Source organism: Oenanthe melanoleuca, chromosome 7, assembly GCF_029582105.1.
Source record: "Oenanthe melanoleuca isolate GR-GAL-2019-014 chromosome 7, OMel1.0, whole genome shotgun sequence".
NCBI classification, from domain to species: domain Eukaryota; kingdom Metazoa; phylum Chordata; class Aves; order Passeriformes; family Muscicapidae; genus Oenanthe; species Oenanthe melanoleuca.
In genome coordinates this window covers 17,045,296-17,066,655 of record NC_079341.1, presented here as the reverse complement: position 1 = coordinate 17,066,655, position 21,360 = coordinate 17,045,296, and the positions used below count along the sequence as shown (strand labels likewise).

Below are 21,360 nucleotides of genomic sequence, written 5' to 3'. Positions count from 1 at the left end.
AAGGGAAAATGAAAGTCAGAGTGTTTCTGCCTTGCTGTGCCAGCTGCCAATGTCAGAGGCTGCCACAATGCTTGCAGGGACACTGCACTGTGCCAGAGCAGCTCAGCCAGGAGCAGAAATTGTGCAGCATCTCCCAGTTACCACCTGCTGCCAGCCCTAAACCATACAGAAGCCTTTGCCCCTCTTGGAATGTGATCTCTCCTTTCTGCTGCCTGCCAGACTGGTAGCACCTGAAAGGCAAATCCTTTCTGCCACCAAAGGGTGTGCTCCCATCTCCCAGTGGGTTGTGGTAGATGTGAATTCTCACCTTTGCCTGTTTTCTTGGCAGGATTCTGCAGGTGGAGCTGAAGAAAGCATAGAGAAAGTAGTGAATCTTGAACTTGTTTTTGGTTATCACTTGAAGCCAGGAAATGGTCCAAAGGTAAGCTGGGAGTGCTGTATTAGTTGGTTTGGTTATGAGTCCTTACCCAGAGTCTTCTGGACACAAAAGATAAATTGGCATGAGAATCTTCTTGTTTTAAAAAGTGCCAACTGAATGTCAAGGTGGCAGATGGGGCTGCATCATTGCTGAGGAACTATCCCCCAGAGCAGGCAAGGAAGAAAAGAAAGTTTTGGCTGAAAGCTTTTGTTTCCTTGTGAACAATTTTTTAAATTGTAATTTTTGTAATTTTTTTCCTTTTATCCCAATGGTTGTGAAATGGTAATCCATTTATTAAAAAAAAAACCCACTGACAGTTGAGCAGTGACATGTGCCTGTTGTTGGTGGACAGACTTCCTTTTGTCTCAGCAGAAAGGAGATACTGTTTTATGCAACCAGGAGGAGTTTGGAAAATACATGGCATGCATGGCTGGCTGGGCAGGATGGGACTTATCCTGGTGGAGACTGTGTGCCCTCATGGGCACATGTGGAGAAGGAGGGAGGGGTAGTTGCAGCACATTGCACAAAACTGCTGTACTTCAGCAATTGCCAGTGTGCCACATCCTAATCGAACCTCAGCTCCAAGCCGAGCTGGTTCAAGGATCTCTCGTTGCACCCTGTGTAACAGGAGCGTTGATGACTCCAGATGTTCTAGCAAAGGATTTCTACCACATTGTTTTTTCTCAAGAGTGAGGTTTGGCCCATGCTTTTTGTTTGCTTTGTCCAGCTTGCCATGGACTCTGAGTTCAAGGGTTTTAGAATTAATCATCTGTGTGGAAATGGTGTGCAAAGCATTTCTGAGCTAGAATCAGGGGTTGTGACAGCAGGATTTGTTTCCTTTCGTATTTGATAAATCTGCATTGTGTGTCCACCCTAAACTTGTGGGAGGCTGACTTTCATCTTGTGTTATCTGGCTGCTTTGCTTTCAGGGCATATTGTTTGCAGAAGTCTCTTGATTTCTGTACTTGGTGGTGCTTGCAGAGAAAGCATTTAGGTTTGAACTTAGTAGGAACTTGTACTCATACTGAAATAATTTCATCAATTTGAAAAAGCTTTTTGTCTGGAGATTTCCTTTTTTAGTTTGTTTCTTTTATCCTGAGTGCTTCTTTTTCCTATAAAAATCTTATTTATCACTTTGTGAATTACTTAGACTGTCTCAGTGTTCCTGAATACATGTTGGCTTATGCAGCTGTACAGCTGCTTTTCAGTAGGTGTGCATTTTTCTCTCCCATGTGCAACTAACTCTTGAAGAAACTAGAAGTCCATGAAAAAGCTCATATCTCTCTTCCATTTCCAATATGGGCTGTGAGCCATAGTGCAGGGAATTGGACAACCACTCCCAGGAAAGAGCAAGAGAAGGAGCAATAGACCTCTGAGCACTGGAGAGAAATTTATGTTGTACTAACGCCTGCTTAAGTTTGAAGATGAGTTGATGTTTTAGCCATGACAACAAAATGTGCAGATGAGACTCTGCAAAGTCTATGGAACAGAAGCTGAATTGTTATGGCAGGGCAGACTTAGTTCAGTGGGCCTGTGTAGTGTTGACATAACCTCTACAGGTTTCTTACAACCTTTTTCATTTGTTCCTGCCTTCCCTGTGAGCTCCTAATTGGTCCTGTCTGCTCTGTGTGCTGTTGGGCCCTTTTCTAAGGAAGCCATTCCCTCTGAAAGCTGTGGTTGCATTCCAGGCATGCCTTCCCTATCAGCTGCCCTGCTGCAGCACCCCCTGTGCTTAGTGAGGCCATTCCAGGGAATGCACAGTTTGTCACCTGAATATGTCTGGCCTGGAAACATTTGTCTGAGATCTGCACATTAACCTGTACCTGCCTTTAAACTGGAAGGAGCAGATTGTCTGAGTTTTTGGGCAGGATGCTAGGGCCAACATGGGCAAGTAATTTGCATTAAACATAACACTAACAAAGACTGATGTACATACTGTATAGGAAATTTGGCTAGCTTCCTTCTTTGAAAACCCCTGCATACAATCTTCTGGCTCCCCTAGAGGCTGCTTTGAGCCATCTATTTCTGCCATCTAAGTTTGTTCCAAAATGAACTGGGAAAGGGTAAAAACCAGGATTGAAGGGTTTAAGCTTCTTTTATCGTCTCATTTTTGTGAAAGAGTGGTGCCTGTAAAACTGGGTCACCAGAAGCATTTGGGATCATACCTTCCACCATCTTTATAGCTAAAAAGCTGGCCTACATCAGTTTAAAAATAAATTTCTCAAAGGAACTTTACCCTAATCAGTCCCTATAACCAGCTGCCTAGCTAAGAAGCACTTCTGTTTTAATCATGAGGAAAAAGAGGCAGTAAGCTCAAATCTGGGTTACACACTGAGGGTGTGTGTTCCCTGGGTGATGTGTTGGCTGCTAGACTTGTATACAGCCAGGGAGGTGATTTGGCTCAGCTGGGAGGGGGTGCACAAAGGGCTCTGTAAGGAGAACAGGTCATGCTGGAAGGTTTTTCTGGGTCGAGTTCCCTTTAGTTATTGTAGTGCATCTGCTGGTGTAGTTGCACCTGGAAGCAGGTCCATCATGTTACTGGAGGTGGCTCTGCCCAAGCATGGGACAGGATGGACACAAAAGATGAAAGCCTCCTGGTGCAAACTAAAGTTGCAGAGTGGGTGCAGCCGTGGAGTGCATCATGAATACAGCAGTACCACCAGATATGGAAGTGGTGAAGTGGTCCAGGACCCAGAAACCATTTTAGGGGTGCCAGTTAATTTGGATGTGTTTGACTGGTAAGAGCACAGCACCATTCTGTGGTGTGAAGAGGGCTCCTCAGGACACAGGTGTCCTTTCCTGGGCACTGTGCCGTGCCCCATCATCACAGCCAGCACACCTTTTTTTGTCAGCAGGCAGAAACTTAAGGGCTTTAGGAATGGCAGTGCCTTTTAGCAAGAATCCTGCTGGATATGCTTCAGGACAGCATTTGAATGTTCAGCCTTTTCTGTATGCTGAATGAAACATTGACTTCCCAGTAAACAGCTTTACCAGCCCCATATTTTTTATCTAATTTAAACTTCATCTTGTAGTGGGATTATGTTGGTTTCCACCAGCTGACAGATGCAGTCATTTCATTACAGTTTCCTTCCTTTTTTAGCTGCATCTTTGGAGACGATAAAAGCTCAGTTGACCTTTGTGCTCTCTGAATGCATCAGGAGTGAGCACTGCAAAGCTAACCTGGTTTTTAGAGGTTTCTTTTCCAACTCTTGTAGTTCAAGTTATGTGGTTACTTCCATTCATTGCCTTTTCATGACCTTTCTGTACACAATTCCCAATGAGCTGAAAGGTGATAGATTTAGACTTTTTTTTCCCCCACAAATTAAAAGAAAAAGCAGGGGACCACCAATTAAGTCCAAGATGGAGAGTAAAACAACAAACCCTGGCAGTTGTGGCTTGAGCTGATTTGCAGGACTGCAGGGGGAATTTTCAATGGCTTTCTCATCCTAGATGGCTCATTAAAATTTCCCAATCAGGGAAAGGTGCCTGAGCTATGTCGGCTCCACACTGATGAATCACCAAACCCCTTGAGAAGGATGCCTTACAGTCTTTCTGCCTTCTATTGATGCATTCTTTAGTTTTGGTCCTCAAAAGGGCAGATTTCACTATGCCATTGAATGTTTTCATTTTTTACCGAGAGTGGCACAATTTGACCTATATCCAAACACAAAGCCTTGAAGTTGGCTCACCATTTCGCCTTATTCTTCCCCACTTACCTCTCCTCCATATGACAAGGTAAAGAGCAGACCCTCTTCAAAACCATCTGCTAACTGAACTGCTTTCTAGCCTTGAATATCTGAACTGAAATATATTTTAATGCTATTATTTAAATATTAGTGGCAAAGGTAATACACTATTAAGGCTACTTTAAAGCATCATTGTGACCAGCTCTTCATGTGGAGAAGCCCAGGCTGGAAAAATGCAGGCAGTACAAGAAAAAAACAGTACTGAAATACTTGTAACTGGATTGTGGTTTCACAAGTGCTTGAGACCATTTCTGCTTCTTGTTCCTCTCCACCCTCCCACTATATCAACGCTCAGAAATTCTTCCTTTATTTTCTTAAAAATAAAGCAAGAGCCAAGGTATAAAATTCGGAATTTCAGTTTTACAGTTTTTTAGTCATTTATATTCTCCATGCTCTGTAGGTATTTTAACCCACTTCAGTAAGTAAAAACAGAGGAGGAATTGGTTTTATCTGACCCTTTCTTTGCAAATTAATCACAGCTACCTTGACTTTCTAGCATGGGGTTATTTATATCAAAACCTCGTCTTCTAAATCCTCTCTAATTCGATGTCAAAGCACAATGCTTTCATTACTAAAGACTAATAATTAATGTAAGAACCAGAGTAGCTGTGTTTGTGTTCTATTTTCATAGATTTGCTCCTATTCTAACAAGTAGTCAGTGAAATTACACAAAAAATTACCTAAGCTGTAAATAAAACCACATTAAAAAATTGCTACCACCATTAAGAACAGAATAATGTAGTCTGCCAAGAAGGTAGATCAGTGCAGGTGATCTGAGCTTCTGGTACTTTCTTCCAAAGACTTTTCAGGACCATGTATTGTTTTTGCATGAGGTGGAGCTGGTATAGCTCCGTCATCTCCACTGGGATGCTCCAGCTGTAGCATCCATGTGTAACTAAAGTTGAACTCAAGCCAAGACCTTTAAAAATCCTTGTGTAGGCAGTGCTACACCAGGGATTCCTTTTAGAAATTACTCCATAGGCCTGAAGAGACACAGACTTTTCAGGTAGGTATTTTGTTCACTTGACTTTCTAGACTTTTTAAGTCGAAGATTTCTTTTTATACCTTGGCCACTGAATTAACTTGCTGCCTTCCACAGCCTTGCAGCCTCAGTCACAGATGTGTCTGCAGAAGCACAGACAGGTTCCCAGTGATCTGTAGGCTTGGCATGTGCTATCCAGACAAAAGCCTGGAAGAGGAGCCTTTGTTCCCAGCAGAGCAGTGGCCCTGCCATGCCTTTCCTGAGCACCCTTGTTCCCTCAGCCGGTGTCCTGCAGAGCTGCAAGTCCCAGAGTGCGACCAGTCACTCACGTGCTGCAGTGGGGACATGGTGTCCACGTGGCTCCAGCACACTGTCCCCACAGTGGAAATGCCACTGGAAGACAGTCCAGGCAGGAACCCACGCAGCTTTCAGGGAAGGGACTCGTTTTTCGTGCTTCCACCTTTACCATCCCGCTGTTGCAAGCAGCTGCTCGTGGGGATGATGCCTGTGACTCAACACCCCCGTTTGCTTCTGATCCCGTGGCAAGGGCAGCTTTTGGTGACTGCTGAGGTATCACTGAGCTCTTGCCTTGCCTTCTGCCAGCCCCTGTTCTTGGGGCACACACACAGTGCCTGGTATTTACTGTGTTGAGCACAGAGCTCCGTGGTGCTGGATGTTAAAGGAGGGCACTGTCAGGGCACAGCTATTTTTGGTACTGCTGGCTGCTCTGGGTAGGTGTTAAGGGGCCTTGTGCTTCTCCAGGCGAAGCTGCAGCCAGCCAGTGCCTGTTGCCTTACAGAGCAGTAAGGGCTCCGGCTCGGAGGAGGCACCCAGGCAGCTGATAACATAAATATATCTTCTGCTTGCTTTGTTTCTGTACATTTTAAGACCATCTCTCTCGCAAGGCCTCCCCTCCGCCCCTCTTTTTTTCTGCCTGCACAGCTGAAACAAAACCAGCGGTGGAGCCACCTTCTCTTGCTGGAGCCTGGCTGGCAGCAGCCTGCCCTGACCTGAGACACCAGCCATTGTTAAGGGTATAACACATTTACATATTTTGCAATAAAACATCAGTTATTTGCATTACTGTGTCAAGTTTTATTTGATTCTTTCACCTAAAAATGACTCATTTTCCTTTCTTGTATTTTAAAAACCAACTACTCTAAGCTTGTTTGAGAATAATCAAAAATTGCCCATTTAGCTAGAAGTCATTTTCTTTTCAAAAGGCAAATGTTATTTAATCTTTCAGCTGTTCATTGTGCCATCATAAATACTTTCTTTTCAGCACAGTTGTGGGGACTGAAATGAGCCCACTAATTGCCTCCCATTTCGACTGACATGTGGTGGTTTAGTGGAAAGAGAACACAGCGGGGAGAAGGAAATAGGAGGCTGAGAAAATGAGAGCTAATTATTTTCACTGCCTCATGTCAGGCTCTGTGTCAGCCTTGTTTTTACAAACTGGAAGGTTTAGCACTAAATAAAACAAACTGGCGTCATGTTTTTATATACTGGCAGTGTCATGGAAGCAGCTGCACATCTCAAAGACAATATAATGCCTGCATTCGCATGGACACCATCTGACAGCCACTGTGAGCCACTGCTAATGAGGATATCACAGTGGTGCCAAGTGAAAGGTGCTGAATTATGTATGATTCTTCATCAGTGCAGCAATAGTCCTGTACATCATTATGAGACATTGTTTTGCTGAAGAGATTAAAACATTCTTAGTTCCAGACCCTGCAACCTATACATGCTACAAGAGGTTATTAATGGAATTTTTAGGGAGAGTTTCTTGTGGATTTCTTTTTGGTTAAAAATATCTCATGGGACAAAGCTGTGGTGGGTCATGACACTATACATATAAAGAAGAGAAGCAAATTAACCATAATTGTGTTATCTTCCTTTAAATCCAGTATAATAAAATATAGTGTAGCAGGGTGATACATAATGATAAATAACCCAAGTGCTGTCACTAGATGTTCAACTCTAATGCCTTTAAAACAGCAGGTTTCAGCAGCTGAGATAGATAATAGCTAAGAACGTAAAGGAGCTTCTGGGGACCTAAATCACCAACATGCTACTACTTTTAGTATCAGCATGGCAAACATTTTTTTTCTTATTTGTTTCATCTTATGCTACATCTTACTTTCCTGCTAATATCCAGTTATCTGCTACAATGCCATGTCCATTTTTATTTCAATCTTTTAAAAAACAAAAAAAGTTTATTGCAACCACTGATTTTAAAACGAATCCTTGATTTGGGCCCCCTTGAAAATGAAGTGCCTCCCTAGCAGAGGTTTTAAGCTGTTGTTGCAGGATATGTGTTTGCTGTTTAGAGCCTGTGCCTGATCTTTTTCATTTCCCTTTCAGGTTTTTTTTGCAGACATAAACGCATATGGGGTTAAAGGAGTATTGTCACTACAGTAAGCTGGAGACTTAATTTTTAAAGTGTTCATGCTTTCTGTTTCAAAGCCGAGAAGAAGCAGCTTAAATACATGTGTGATTTGCTTTTCTGCAGTAATTTTCAGAGGTTGTTGATTTATTGGCTTTGTCAAAGTGTTGATTGGAAATGTTTTTGCATGAAGTTTTGCAGGTTGTGCCTTTCGGTTCTGAAACTAATTTTTTTAAACAAAAAGCTGAATTTTTTTATTTAGCTCAAAATAAAGCAGGTAGATATTAGGAGGTATTTTAATGTTTGAATGACAAGATATCCAGGGAAGTCTCTTTGAAGGACTTGTGTAAGCATATCTATCAACCAGACACTTTGAACAAGCCATTTCCAAATTATTTTCCCACATACACCTGGCACTAAATGTAGTTTTGATCTAAGAAGTCATATGGCTACAATTAGTCAAAGAATTGAAATTCATGTGCTTGGTTTCTCTAGCCAAATTTTTGCTTAAATTAATGATCATTTCCTATTATAAGAACCTGGAACTCCATTGGAAAACAGGGAAATAGGTTCCTTTCTTTCTGCAGCACACAAATCTTGCATTATTTACATGTGGTATAACAAAATGGTTACTAGGTTTGTAAGACAAGTAATGACCTACTTATCTTAAATATTTGCGAAGTGCCTTGATTCTAAAGTCACCTACCTGCTGTCTTTTCTCCTTCCTTCCTTCCTTCCTTCCTTCCTTCCTTCCTTCCTTCCTTCCTTCCTTCCTTCCTTCCTTCCTTCCTTCCTTCCTTCCTTCCTTCCTTCCTTCCTTCCTTCCTCCCTTCCTCTCTCCCTCCCTCCCTCCCTCCCTCCTTTTTTTATATCATCCCATTCACTTTCTTGCCTCTCACTCTCCTTATCTGCTTCTTCTCTCTCTCATTCTCTCCTTCCCCTTTCCAGTAATGATTTTCTAATAACACAAAATGAAAACCTTTCAAAATAAAATGAGATGTATTTTTGAGAGCCCAGAGTGGGTAGCCTAGTATGGTATCTTGGCCTCTTGGTATCCGCACAGTGTGGCTGGGGAGGGCTCCAAAGGTTTGGGGACTGGATTTGAGGGACAGGAGAGTGTGTGTTTCTCTGAAGATGCAGTTCAGAGCTGGGAAAGGCAGTGTTTGTGCAGGCCTCAGGCATCCATCCCTGCATGGGGCAGTTTGGTCCATGACCACATGGAGGGAGATCCTGCCTGGGCAGCAGATCTGGCAAAGGGATAGGCAGTGGCAGTGCCCACCCCCTGCCAGACCCTGGATGTACGCAGCTTTTCTCTAGAGGTTGTTGATTGATTAATTTTGTTTATTAAAATGAGATCATATTTGTCGGATCTAGTCTGCAGGGAAATGTGAGTGAACAGCACAAAATCCTGAGTCAGGAGGGCATGGGAGCCCTGGCACAAGGGGCAGCTCTCAAGTGCTTGGCACTGGTATTAGTCAGAGATGGCAGGAGATGTGTTGAATTAACTGGAGAATAGTACTTTATGTTGGTATTCTTTTCTTCTCTTGGCTAGGGTGTTTTTGTAAAAGTTGCAAATGTCATGAAGCATCTTGTCTCTATCCTCAGGTTTGATTTGCAGTAGCAGGAATCTCCTGCAAAAAAGTCTGGCAACAAGAACGTTGGGCAGGGAGAGGAGCACAGTTCGAGAGATGAGGAGGAGTCAGAGACAATTCACTTTGCTGTTGCTGTTCCATTTCAAAGCACATGGCCTCAGCCAATGTCAGGGCTGGTGCACGGTGCTGAACCTGCAGCTTTACCCTGGGACAGCTCCCAAATGTAAAAAAACAGGACAGAAAAGAGACGTGCAAAGAGATACAGTCTGTGATTAGGAAATGGAGGCACAGGGTGGCTTCAGCACCTGATCAGGTTGCACAGGAAGCCAGTAGCAGAATGGGAAACTGAATTTGGTGCCTCTGAGTCTCAGTTGGTGCTCTGACCACTGAACTGCAGTTCCCATCACTCAAACTTGCAGCAGGGCAGTGCAAAAACCAACTCACATGCCTTCTCTGCTTGTATAATATGGGAGCTTTCAAAGGAGACAGATGGACACACAGGGTCAAAGGCTGTCATAAACATAATTTCTTGTTGCAGTGCAAAGTGTGGGATGTTCAGCTCAGGGGATTGTTTAAGGATACTTTTTATTGCTGTGGTTTATTAGACTCACTGTGATTATTTTCTTAGCTGAGCTTCTTTATAATTAATAGTGCAATTGGAGGCAAGCAGAAGTTGAGGATGCTCAGTGCCTTGCTGGGCTCTCAGTATCTGAAATAACTGAGCTGTAATAACAAGCTCATCCTTTTGCCCATTATTTGAGTGACTGTCTTGAAGGTGTTGCACAGACTTTGGTCATTTATTCCTGGGTTCACTGGGACAATGTCCTTGTGGCTGGCTGCCAGCACCGACTGTGACCCCAGGTGATGGCTCCCAAGCCACCTGCTCCAGCAGCCTTTCTGTCCAGGTGAGGCCATTCAGGGACACCACACCTCAGAAAACAGCCAGACCTGTCAAGGTGGCAGCTGCCTTGCAGGGTGAGCTGAGAGAAAAGGGAACAAGAAGGCTGAGGGTTTTCCATTATCAACACTGTGCTGCAAACATGCACATCCTAAAATATGTGTATATCCCTTAACTTTCTCACTGGGTTATTTTTTCCCTTCAGATATTGAGGATTAGATTTCGGGTTGTTTCAGCTTTCAGTTTTGTTTCATTTTGGGTTTTGTTGTTGGGGTTTTTTTGCTATTTGTATTCTAACAATCCAGCATTCTATTTTTTTATTATTCATAGGATTGTAAATGGAAAATGTACATGGAGATGGACGGGGATGAAATTGCAATAACCTACATAAAAGATGTGACATTCAACACTAACCTACCTGATGTAGAGATTTTAAAGATGACAAAGGTATTTACAGCCTTAAAGCTTTCACGAATTCACAGATCTCAAACAAAGACATTAAAATACCACAGCAGTCGACTTTTGTGCTTGCAGAAGCTCAATCTCTTGACAGCTTTTAAATAAAATGCACATTTTAAATAGAATTGTATCATAATAGATGTTAGGTATTTTGGTTCCCCTTTAAGCTGACAATAATGTTAACAATAGACAAATATGAGAAGGAACTAATTTATATTTTCTTGTTTTAATTACATGTTATATCCTCTGAATTTATTACCCCTTTTAATGAAAAGAATGTTCAAAAAACTCCTTTCTTTTTCAAGAGGCAAAACCAATTTAAATGTTCCAGAAACTTCATGTGATTTGTCTGGGGGGGTTTTGTTGGTTTTCTCTCTCTCTCTCTCTCTCTCTCTATTTTTTTTTTTTTCTCTTTTTTTTTTTTTTTCCATGGTTTTAGAACTTTTACCTGGTTCTAAAACTCTCTCTTTCATGCACCAGTGGATTGCAAAGACTGAAACCCATCACAGACAGTACAGCACTGACCATCTGCAATTCATTGTCACTGAGCATTTTACCCTGTGTCAGAATCTGCCTGTAAATATTTACCAGTAAGCATTTAGACTGCTTTTCCCTAAGGAACAGAAGTTTTGTTGATGCAGAGGGCATTTTGTCAGCTATTATTTAAATTGTTTGTTTTTATTAATATGCTCCACTTGATAATAGCTAACAAAATTAATTTCTAACTGCAAAAATATACAGCTTGATTGCAAATTAGAGTGCTGCTCTAATGTGCACTGGTAAAAATACCCAAACTCTTGAGTGCTTTTAACTGTGAATTTTGGAGGGGGGAAGTTTTAGTCATTTATTCTAAAGGAAAAAATGAAAAGCAGATTATCAAGCATCAGAATTTTAAGGGAAATGTAATATAGGTGTATTTGCCAAAAAAGATTCTAATATTTAATTCATGCTAATACTATTTTTATAGTTAGTGATTTTTGGAACAAAACTTGTGAAGTTGTTGTTGTTGTTGTTGTTATTATTATTATTATTATTATTATTATTATTATTATTTCTGTTGTTATTGCTATCATTAGTTTTATGTCTAATTTTAGTCTTGGACATTTCAATCTTTCCTTTAAAAAAGGTGTGGAGTTAAAGAAACTAACAACTAGATATAGTAAAATTAACTTTTCACGTACTTCAACATTTTTATATTTGTCAAAGAATATCTCTGAGAATCTCTAGATATTTGTTCTTGCTTTCCTCTGTAAATCTTGCAGAAGCAGAAGTGTACACACAAAAAACTGAAAAAGGTTTATGCCCCCTCTCCAAAAACATTCCATGTTGTCTCATCTGCTGTGTGTTATTAATGGAAACCTCTTCTCAATTTCCTTTTGTAAACCAGGACGTGAATATTTCAAAAATATATTGCTTTGTCTCATAAAATTTCAAGAAAACTATTGATGTTATCAATATAGAAATTAATGAAAAGAGGCAAATGCTATAAATCCTTTTTGGGTGATTTAGATGGAACTTGAAGAGTACCTTATAAAACTCCCATCGTGTTTTTTCCAGCCACCATTTGTAATGGAGAAATGGATTGTGGGCATAGAAGAGCACCAGTCTGTAGAATGTGTTGTTACATATGAGGTAAGCTCTAAGAAACAAATAAAATAGTTGATCCAAGACAAAATCTACACAGGAGGTGTGGAAATAACATCCTCTGGCTTTGTTATATCCTATAATCAAATTCTCAGCAGCCTGTAATTAGTTGTAAAATATAAACTTCAGAGCAAAAGCTGAATGAAATTTAAAGAGAGAATGGCCTCAGACTGCTGCCTGGGATGGCTCTTCTTCTCAAGGATGAAAGCTCCTTTTGCTTGAAGTGTAATGGTCAGTGTTGTTTGCATTATTTAAAGAGGCTGGTTTTTATCTCTTCAATGATGTGCTAATTAGGAGAGCAGAGAAGCAACAGGAGAAGAAAGAAAATGAGAAATCAAGAATAAGATAAAATAAAACCCAGAACACAATTTGATGTGATAGAAATTAGCTTTGTAAAAGGAGTTTGCAGTTCCTTACAATACTGATTTTATAAAGACTGTCTGTCAGAAGAAGGTTAGTAAATGGAATTGCAGTTCTGTCCTGAGCAAACATTCAGGCAGTGATGGAGCAATGCAGAAATCCTGGACCTTGCTTGCTTGTCTCAGAAGTGAAGAAGTAGTTTTCTTTCAGGCTGAAGTTTCTCACAGGAATCACAGGCCCTTAACAGCAAACTGAAGGATACTCCAGGAAAATTTTTTGGGGGTCCCCCCTGCAAAAATACCTGCTTAGTCCTACCTCTTTTAGCAGAAAGCAGTGCCTATTCAACAGAACTAGTAAAAATGTATTTTTGTGTTTGTAGAGGAAGGCTTTCGGATCTTTCCTCCACAGGGTACAAGAATTGAAGCAGTTATTCACTACCACATTTTTAGCATAATCACAAGTACCAGCCAAAATTATCCTGAGTCTAAAAATATTTGAGAACTAGCTAAGTGATTTTGCAGAATAGGCTCTATATCGGAACAACTGCTGCCACCCAGGCACTAGTGGAAGTTCCCTCACAGGGGAGATTAGTGTGTTGTGGTTGTTACATCCTCACACTTGTGTCCTTCCTGAGCAGAGTGATGTTAGAGCTCCCAAAAGCACCAGGCACATCCAGGCTATCTGCTGGAGCAAGGTGAAGGCACAGGACGAGGTGGAGGCAGTACAGCTCTTGATACAGACCTCACTCCCCAATTCAGAGGGGAATTCACGGAGCAGATCTGACTCAGGTAAGTCAACACATGAACTTTGTTGCTGACGTGGGCAGGGCATATATGGGGAGAAAGCAAAAAGTCAATGCATGTCAACCAGCCCACTGAGCTTGGTGTCACCTGCATGTGTGCTGAGGGTGCACTCCATCCCTCTCTATGTCAGTGATGAAGATCATAAATAGCACTGTGCCAGTATGGATCCCTGAGGGACACCACTTGTCACTGATGTGCACCAGGACTCTGAGCTGTTGACCTCTGGATGCAACCTTTTAACCAACTCCTTAACCACCTAACAGCCCATCCATCAAATCCATCTCTGTCCAGTTTAGAGAGAAGGACGTTGGGGGAGGATCATGTCAAAGGCTTTACAGAAGTTCAGATAAATGACATCTCTTCCCTTGTCCAGTGATGTTACAATCAGGAAGCATTTTGCTGCCCCAGTCCTCATCCTGCTGTTGACTTGATAGATGTGGGAATAGAGGCTGACATTGAAGATTGAGACAAAGTCTTCTCCCCATCTGTTGTTACCAGTTTTCCTGTGCTGTTTATCAAGGGGGTGTACCTTCTTTGAACTTCTTATTTTGTTAACATAGCTGAAACCCTTCTTGTTATTCTTTGCATCCCTTGCCAGGTTCAGTTCCAGCTTTGTTTTGCCCTTCCTCATTACACCCCATACAACCAAACTTCATGTATATGCTCTTCCCAGGCTACCTGTCCTTGTTTCCACTTCACATGCATTTGCTTCTTTCCCCTTACTTTGACCAGCACTTCCCTACTCAGACACACCAGTCCCTTGCCTTCTTTGCCCAATTTCTTGCTCCTGGAGAGCTCTTGCACCTTATGGAAGACTTCCTTAAAGATCTGTCAGCTCTATTCCACTCCCTTGTCCCCAGGGGATCCTTTTGACTATGTTCTTGAGGAGCTGGAAGTCTGTTTTCCTAAAATTCATGAGCCTAACTTTACCTGACTCATGTCCCTCAGGAGTGCAAACCCTACCAATGCATGATCATTGCAGCCCAGGCTGCCTCCAGTCTTGATGTCCCTGATTAACTTGCTTACATTGGTGGCCATCAGATCCATTTTTGCCCCTGGCAGAGCTGCCTGTTATTACCTGTCTCTGAGGGGAAAGGGGCATGCCCTGTATGCTCTCATAGGAAGCAGGCTGGAAGCAGTCATAATTTCAAACTCAGCTGGAGTGCTTTGGCCAGCTCTTCCCTCCCACCCAGCACACAGCTTTGCACAGAGGATGTGCTTGGATAAAGGGCAGCTCCTGTTAGAGATGCATGAGTGCTCTTACTCTGGCCAGTGCTCTTGCAGGGAGACACACATTCTGAGGCTGTAGCCTCAGAAGCTGCATGTGGGGTGGCAAAAAAGTCCTCTGTGGATGATAGACTGTTTTGACAAGTACAATACTGCCAGCCTGGCAGATGCAAGTGCTCCTGACATCCTGCTCTTCTCTGAGGGATTGTGGAAATCTTCTCCCTGCATTCTTCTTCCACAGCTCAGCTTGCCCATTTGAGCCAGCCCTGGCTCATCACTCTCTGACTTCTGGAATGGTGTTTATTATGGCTTCTGGGGCTTGATTTGTTCAGTGAGATACGTTTAATAATGCAGTGGGCTCTACAATGCAGTTTTCATTTCCTAATAAATTTATGCTGCTGACAGATTCACACTAGTTCTCACTTGACTCTAGCACAGATCTGCCTTTAAGATCTGCTGCTGTTTTTGTTAAGGTGTTTGTTAGCCAAGCTTTTTCTCTTTGAGTTCACAGTGGGGCTGCAGAAATGTTTGGGACACCTGAAGGGCAGTTCAGAAGCTGGAACAAGATACCAGTGAGCAGAGGAGGAATTTCTCAATTTTGTACACTACTGGCAACTGTAGAAGAATGGCCCTGTGAATTGAGAGGTGCTGGGTTTGGACCACAGATGCATCTAACATGGATGTGCTTATTCCTACGCAATTGCGAACCATTTTCAACACAATTACATTTTGTAATGCAAATGAAACCTAGAGCATGTTGTAAAAGATACATCTTAGCATAGTAAAAGATACAGATTAGCATTGCAGATAGAGGTTACCCTGGTTTTGGGGTGATGAGCCCTGCAGCCATTCCAAGTGTGGTGTGTATCTTCACAGGTTGGCTCAGCCGCTGTAAGCCGAAATGGTTGCTTGTTTTTCAGTGAGTGGTGGGAGAGCTTGTCTGTCCCTCTGGCATCCTGGAGGAGTTACATGGAAGCACTAATGTTTTGTCAGCAGCCAATTGAATAGGCACAGTTCAAAGGAGGTGGGTTACCAGCCAGCACGAAAGCTGTGCCTCAGCTCTAGCAAACCTTCTGGCCTGTCTTCTTTACCAGACCACCTATCCCAGGTTTAAAAGACCACCAAATCCAAGCACAAAGGTAAGGGTAATACCTGTCTAATAGGCTAAAATAACCAGCAGTGAAGGGACTACCTCTATAGGCTACATAGCTTAGTGTACAGTTGGTGGCTCAGAGACCATGTGAGGGAGAAGCCCCCCAGCCCCACAGGGCACACTGGGAGATCCTTGCACTGGGAGCTGGATCCTGGGCTGGCAACTGCTGTTGACTGTAAGGAGCAAGTCTGAAGGGAGCCCCTTGTTCAGAGAGATCAGCACTGGTCCCATAGCACATGTGATGGCCCCCTGAGTCTTGGTTACAAATGAACACCCAAACTTGAGTCCTGAGCCTGCAGTTTCCAGGTTTATGAGTCTGTGGTTTACATCCACAGCTGTGGTAGGAGGGCACAGGGGAATGGCAGAGGCAATAGTGTCTAGCAAGTACATTTTGGCATGTACATTTCTTTTGAAACCATGACTTTCAAGGAGGTTAAGAAGCAAAGGAGGCAATTCCCATCTGTCTTTCTGTGAAAGAAGGTTCACCTCTAAGTGCAGGTGGAGCTATCTGCTGTGTCAGTGTCACACACTATGACAGGGAAGACAGTTTCCTTTTGACATACTTTACAATAAGTTGAAGTGATTTAAATCTCTTTGGATTCAAACAAAGTCTGGGGAAAAGAGGAGTGGAAGAGATCGTCCATTACATTTTAACAGGAGCAATCCTAATGAGGCCAGAGCTGCTATCCAGCTCCCACAAAACTCCCCATGGTCAATGAAGTGTTCCAGTGAGAGGCAGCGAGGGTTATGCTTTCTTGTTGGAATGATATTAGCAATCTTTAAGGACAATTCATTCAAATCTCCCTAGAACAAAATTATTTTAGCTGCTCCCCATGGGTCTTTGGCCAGAGCTGTGGCCTCAGATAAGAGGAATTCCTGTTCTCTGCTCTACCCACAAAGTAGCAAACCAGGCAGCCTTTGCAGTTCAAATGGAAAATTTACAGCTATTGTATTTGCTAAAGGCTTTCATGGAAACCACAGGACTGACTTTCAAAACCACTTCAGTGTGATCTCTGAAAGCTACAACTTTTGTTACGACCCCAGGGCTGTGACAGTAGGTGTAGAGGGAACTGTAATACCCTGAGTTGCTCACAGTTAAGCACTGTCTGAGCCAGCCTGGCTGAAGCCTAATGCCTCACTGGCTTTTCCACATACGGAGCTGGTTTTCTGCTTGAAGCTGGATGCAAAGTGGATTGAATACAGAATTTGTAGTAGTACCAACAACTGAAGTAGCCCTGGTTTTTATGGTGTGTAGCAGTTTGAAAATAAATGGGAGCCAGAGGAGGTGGATATGGCTGCTGCAGCTGGAATTTGCACTGGCTTCGCTGCTTCCTCTCTGTGCTGGGCTGCTGGACTGTGCCAGGTGGGAGAGATGCAGCTGGAAGGAATGTTGCAGCAGTGCTGGTACCTTGGGGTGACCTCTGTGCCAGCTCCGGAGGTCTCCAGGCTCTTTTGTAGTGAAAGCTATGGAGAAATCTGCTGAGGCTGCCAAGAGCATCACAGGGCATGTTTAAAACCAGGTTGGGTTCAAAACTCCAGGAGGCACTTGGGAATGGGAGTCCAGCTGAACAGCCAAGTGGATGGCTCAGTAACTCTTGTAGTCTAAGCTCCATAACCTGCAGTGGCATCAGAAATACTTGTATCGCTTGCTATTTTCTAAGCCCAACATTGTGTTCAACCATTACATTGAACATACTCAAATCTAGGACTATTCGCTGCAAGGCTGGGAGGGAAGGGTGGTTTGAGATTTTTCTGAGAGAAACCCTGGTACAACCTCACACCCTGGGTAAGCCCGAGCGCGGTTTTCATCGATTCACAGAAAGCTGACTCAGTTCCCGTTCTTGCCAGGCACTGACAGCCAGTGGATGCAGACTCTGCGCATGCAGCAGATAGCGAAAGCCGTTTCTCTGCAGCACGGGCACCCGCACAGCCCCGGCACGGTGACCCAGTTCCTGCCCTACCTGCGCAGCCAGGACTCGTACGCCGCTGCCGTCCGCCGGACGCGCGCTCCCGTCAGCCAGCAGCTCACGGCCATCAGCCACTCGAGGAACTCCTCTCCCCTGTCACACAGCTTCGTGAGAAACCTCTCGAGCCTGCACTTGAACTCAAAGGGCAGCAGCGCCTCCAGCACAGCCTCTGACACCCCTTCGGAGAGGGACAGGTCCGCCGGCACAGGCCGGGCCGCCTCGCACAGCGCGGCCTCCCGCAGCTCCTCGGACGGGCGGCGCAGCGGCACCAGCTCCCCGGTGCCCCCGCGGCACTCGGGGCGGGCCGGCAGGACTCCTTGGCCGGCCCCCGCGGGCCCCCAGCACCGCCGGTACCCCCGCGGCCCTGCGCAGCCCGCGGCCATCCCCGGCATGCCCCCTCAGGGGGACAGCGAGCCCAGGAGGGGCGAGGGGCAGGGCAGGGCCAGCGAGGGCGGCTGGATCAAGGTGCAGCACGCACGGAAACCCCACCGGCAGGCCGCCGGCAAGCCGGGAAAGGACAGAGCCCGGGGCAGCTGGCGGGGCCGGAGGATGTTCTGAGAGGCGCTTGGCCTTTATTTAACTGAACGCTCAGCCTAGACACGACGTGCCTGCTCCTGTTTCGTTTGCTGCACTGAAGCCGGTACCCACCTGGCTGGGGCCTGCCGGCGGACAGGGAGAGCTGCCACCTCCCCTCCTGTCGCTGTCAGCACCAAGGGATTTAATTCGGTTTTCTCACCTCTGTTTGGCTGCTCGTGCTCTCAGCTGACTGGACATCCACTCGTTTGCTTAATATTTCAAAAATAAAATCCGTAAGGCACAGCCAGGTGCCACAATGAAAGGCTCTACGTTTCATCCTTAGGAGAGTTGTGCTGTTACCTCTCTTCTCACCTCATTTTGGCTCTAGATGCTGAGTCCAGCTCTGAGCAGGGTCTTCTCACCCCTTGTCTAGTCTGCTTCTGCCAGGGCTATAGGAAGAGGTAGTATTTTTATCAGACCAGCATAGTCTGAAAAAAAATGGACTCAAGGACATTTTTCTTCAGGTTCACTTTAGTAGCTTCACTTTTCCTCTTTCAGCTTGCCATACCTTCTCAGGAATTTCTTACTTTGTTCCTTATTAGAAGCCCCAACATTTGCTGCCCAACACCACTGAGCACACCCTGTCACGTACACAGTTGTCTTAATCAGAAGAAGAATCAAAAACTAGGCTTTATTCTTTTGGGTGAAAAAAAGAATTTAAATAAAGGAGAAGAAGGCATCGCCTTTATCATAGTTACAACTAACCCCACTGAGGTCTATGATAATATTTATCCCTGTGCAGCTGGTATTTTTAATTGAATTTTTAAATGTGGCCAGACTGTGTCGCTTTTGTCTTTCAGTATTCAGGTAGTAAAGACAAGGTCAGCAAAGTTCCTGATTAATGTGGTCTTTAGCTCTGCTGAGAACAAAGACACAGCTTAGACTCAGTTGGCGTCAGAAAGTTTCTTCGTGGCCTTTTCACTCCAAGTTGATTTCACACAATTAAAAAGGAGAAAAAAAAGTTTGGGTTTCACAAGATGCAAGAGAGAAAAAAAGGAAGAAACAGATAAAGGAAGCTGAACCCAAAGCAATGCATGGTAGGCTGTGAAAGCCAAGGAGCTGTAAATTAGAGCTGCCTTTGGCCAGTGTGCTGCACAGCACCCATCTCCAGTGGTACTCGCGGCACACCATTGTGCGCAATGCTGGCAGGGGAGGGGGTACCACCACAGCCCTGCCATGCATGCTCTAAAGGATGCAAATTCCCTGCTCTGCACAGAGGCCACTCCTGTGGGTACATGCAGCTGTCTTTCCTCTGATTGCCACCAGCCCCAGTGAGGGCTGAGCCCTGGCCTGAGTTTCCAGTAAGTAACAGAGTGAACTGGGACTCACATTTCACAAATTCAGAACAGGTCCACCAAAACCAATGGAGACAGACACAAATGACACCAGGTGTCAGGAACTGGATCTCTGCCTTTTCCTCTGACAACAGTTAAGAGCAGCAAAAACAGAAGCTTTACCTTGAAGTGAATTGAGCTTCACGTTATGCCCTATGGTAACAAAGTTTGCCATTTTCTTGTGGCTTCAAACTGGCTGAAACCTAGCTAGTAACCCAGCTTCTGGCCCTGGTTTACTGAGCCTGACAACTAATCTGGGGGACATGGACAATCTAGCACTGGATGTTTCTCTGTCACAACTTAGCAGGGGACTGGGATTGTGTCTAGATTGGGGATCCTTCCCTGACATTTCTTGCCATGACTAAAATGGGCTGGAGGATACCAACTAGTAGCAACTGAGAGTAGTTGCTAGAAATGTGCTTGTGTTATTAAAATTTGGATATGCATCTCAGGAATCACAGTTGGGCCTGCACAAATCCTAAGAAAGGAATTGCAAGAGTTTGGAAAGGCAGCTTTCTCTTCTAGGGTGATAAGGATGTAATTGTACAAGCCTGAGACACTGAACTGGTGATGGCAATTCAAGATTTATCAGCTGCCTGTGGTTGTTTGTCAAGATGTCCAGTAGGATTCCTCTGCTGTTTGTAAGCTATTTAATGCCGTGCCTAATTTTAATCTGCAATGTACTGTTTGTCCACATCTGTTGTATTAAAGTGTTCATTAGCATTTAAAGAAGGAGCGGATGGTATTGATCATGCCCATTAAAATTAAACAATCATGCATTAGTGACTGATTAGAAATCCTTCTGCTGTACCAGCATTGCTGGTTAAAGCAACAGTGAGTGAACTTGTAAAAAAAATGTGTAGCAAGATTTAGTTTTCTGTCTTGTTTTTGATCATTTTTAATGTGGCTACTCCCTATATTGGTGATAATTCATTATAAATTTGCTTACATTTTCACACATGTCCCCAGTTCTTTTAAAAAGCTGAGCTTTTTATTTTTTTTCGTGTTTTACTAACATGCAGCTAGAAGACCATGCCCAGCAATGTGTAAAATCAGACTGTCTTGGGCAACTCTGTGTTGGGAAATGGTCTTTGGAAAGGAGCCATGTTGTGTTCACTTAGGTTTTTCTTACAAGTGTGTTAAAGGCAACCATATTTAAGTACCATTATGTCTAGATTTGCATGCCAGGAGCTGGACACACTGCCCTCCATCCACACAGTGTCCTTGGCAGTGCTACTACCCCCTCCCTCCACAGCTGACTCTCCAAGTGTCACAAAATACCAGTGCTGCCGAGCTGCTCCTTGGTTTCTTGGCTTGTCTTTCTCTTGGGCTTCATATCTCCATGCTTGGATGTTGATGTTTGCTTAACATCCAAAAGGTGCCTGCATTTTCTGAATGCTCTGAATTGTGAGAAGTGAGCTCTGAGATGCCTTCTGGAATGGAGGATGAAAAATAGCAAAGAGCTCATGAAGGCAGATTCAGAACTGGACGTCCAAAGTGAGTGAATATTTGTGTCCAGTTGAGAGAATGCTTACAAAATCAGCTTTCCTTTTTTTTTTAATGTGAGACTTGCTGTCAGAGCTTACACAGAGTCTTTCTGTTCATTCAGCAGCATTTTACTCTGGATCTTGTGGGAATCACAAGAGCAATGCCCTGCTCTCACTGGATGCCAAGCATGAGCAGGAAAGTTTCAGGGTGAACAGCAGCAATCTCTCCCCAGCAATTGGTTCTTGACCCTGCCTGTGGGTTGTGAGGGAGGAAGCAGAGCTCGGTTCAGACAGGAAGGGCAGATTAACCTCAGCATCATTCTGA

At 44.0% G+C, this 21,360-nt stretch overlaps 1 protein-coding gene across 1 annotated transcript in view; it reads left to right on the top strand.

The window, feature by feature from the left end:
• The window catches only part of MAP3K20 (mitogen-activated protein kinase kinase kinase 20), an 89,023-nt gene extending 70,547 nt beyond the window's left edge, over positions 1-18,476 (top strand). Inside the window, exons 16-20 of the mRNA XM_056495927.1 lie at positions 329-421; positions 10,356-10,472; positions 12,042-12,116; positions 13,126-13,276; positions 17,520-18,476. Coding sequence (XP_056351902.1) covers positions 329-421; positions 10,356-10,472; positions 12,042-12,116; positions 13,126-13,276; positions 17,520-18,196 — 1,113 coding nt within the window. The 3' untranslated portion in view covers positions 18,197-18,476. The remainder of the gene's footprint in view (positions 1-328; positions 422-10,355; positions 10,473-12,041; positions 12,117-13,125; positions 13,277-17,519) is intronic.
• The last annotated feature ends 2,884 nt before the right edge of the window (positions 18,477-21,360 follow it).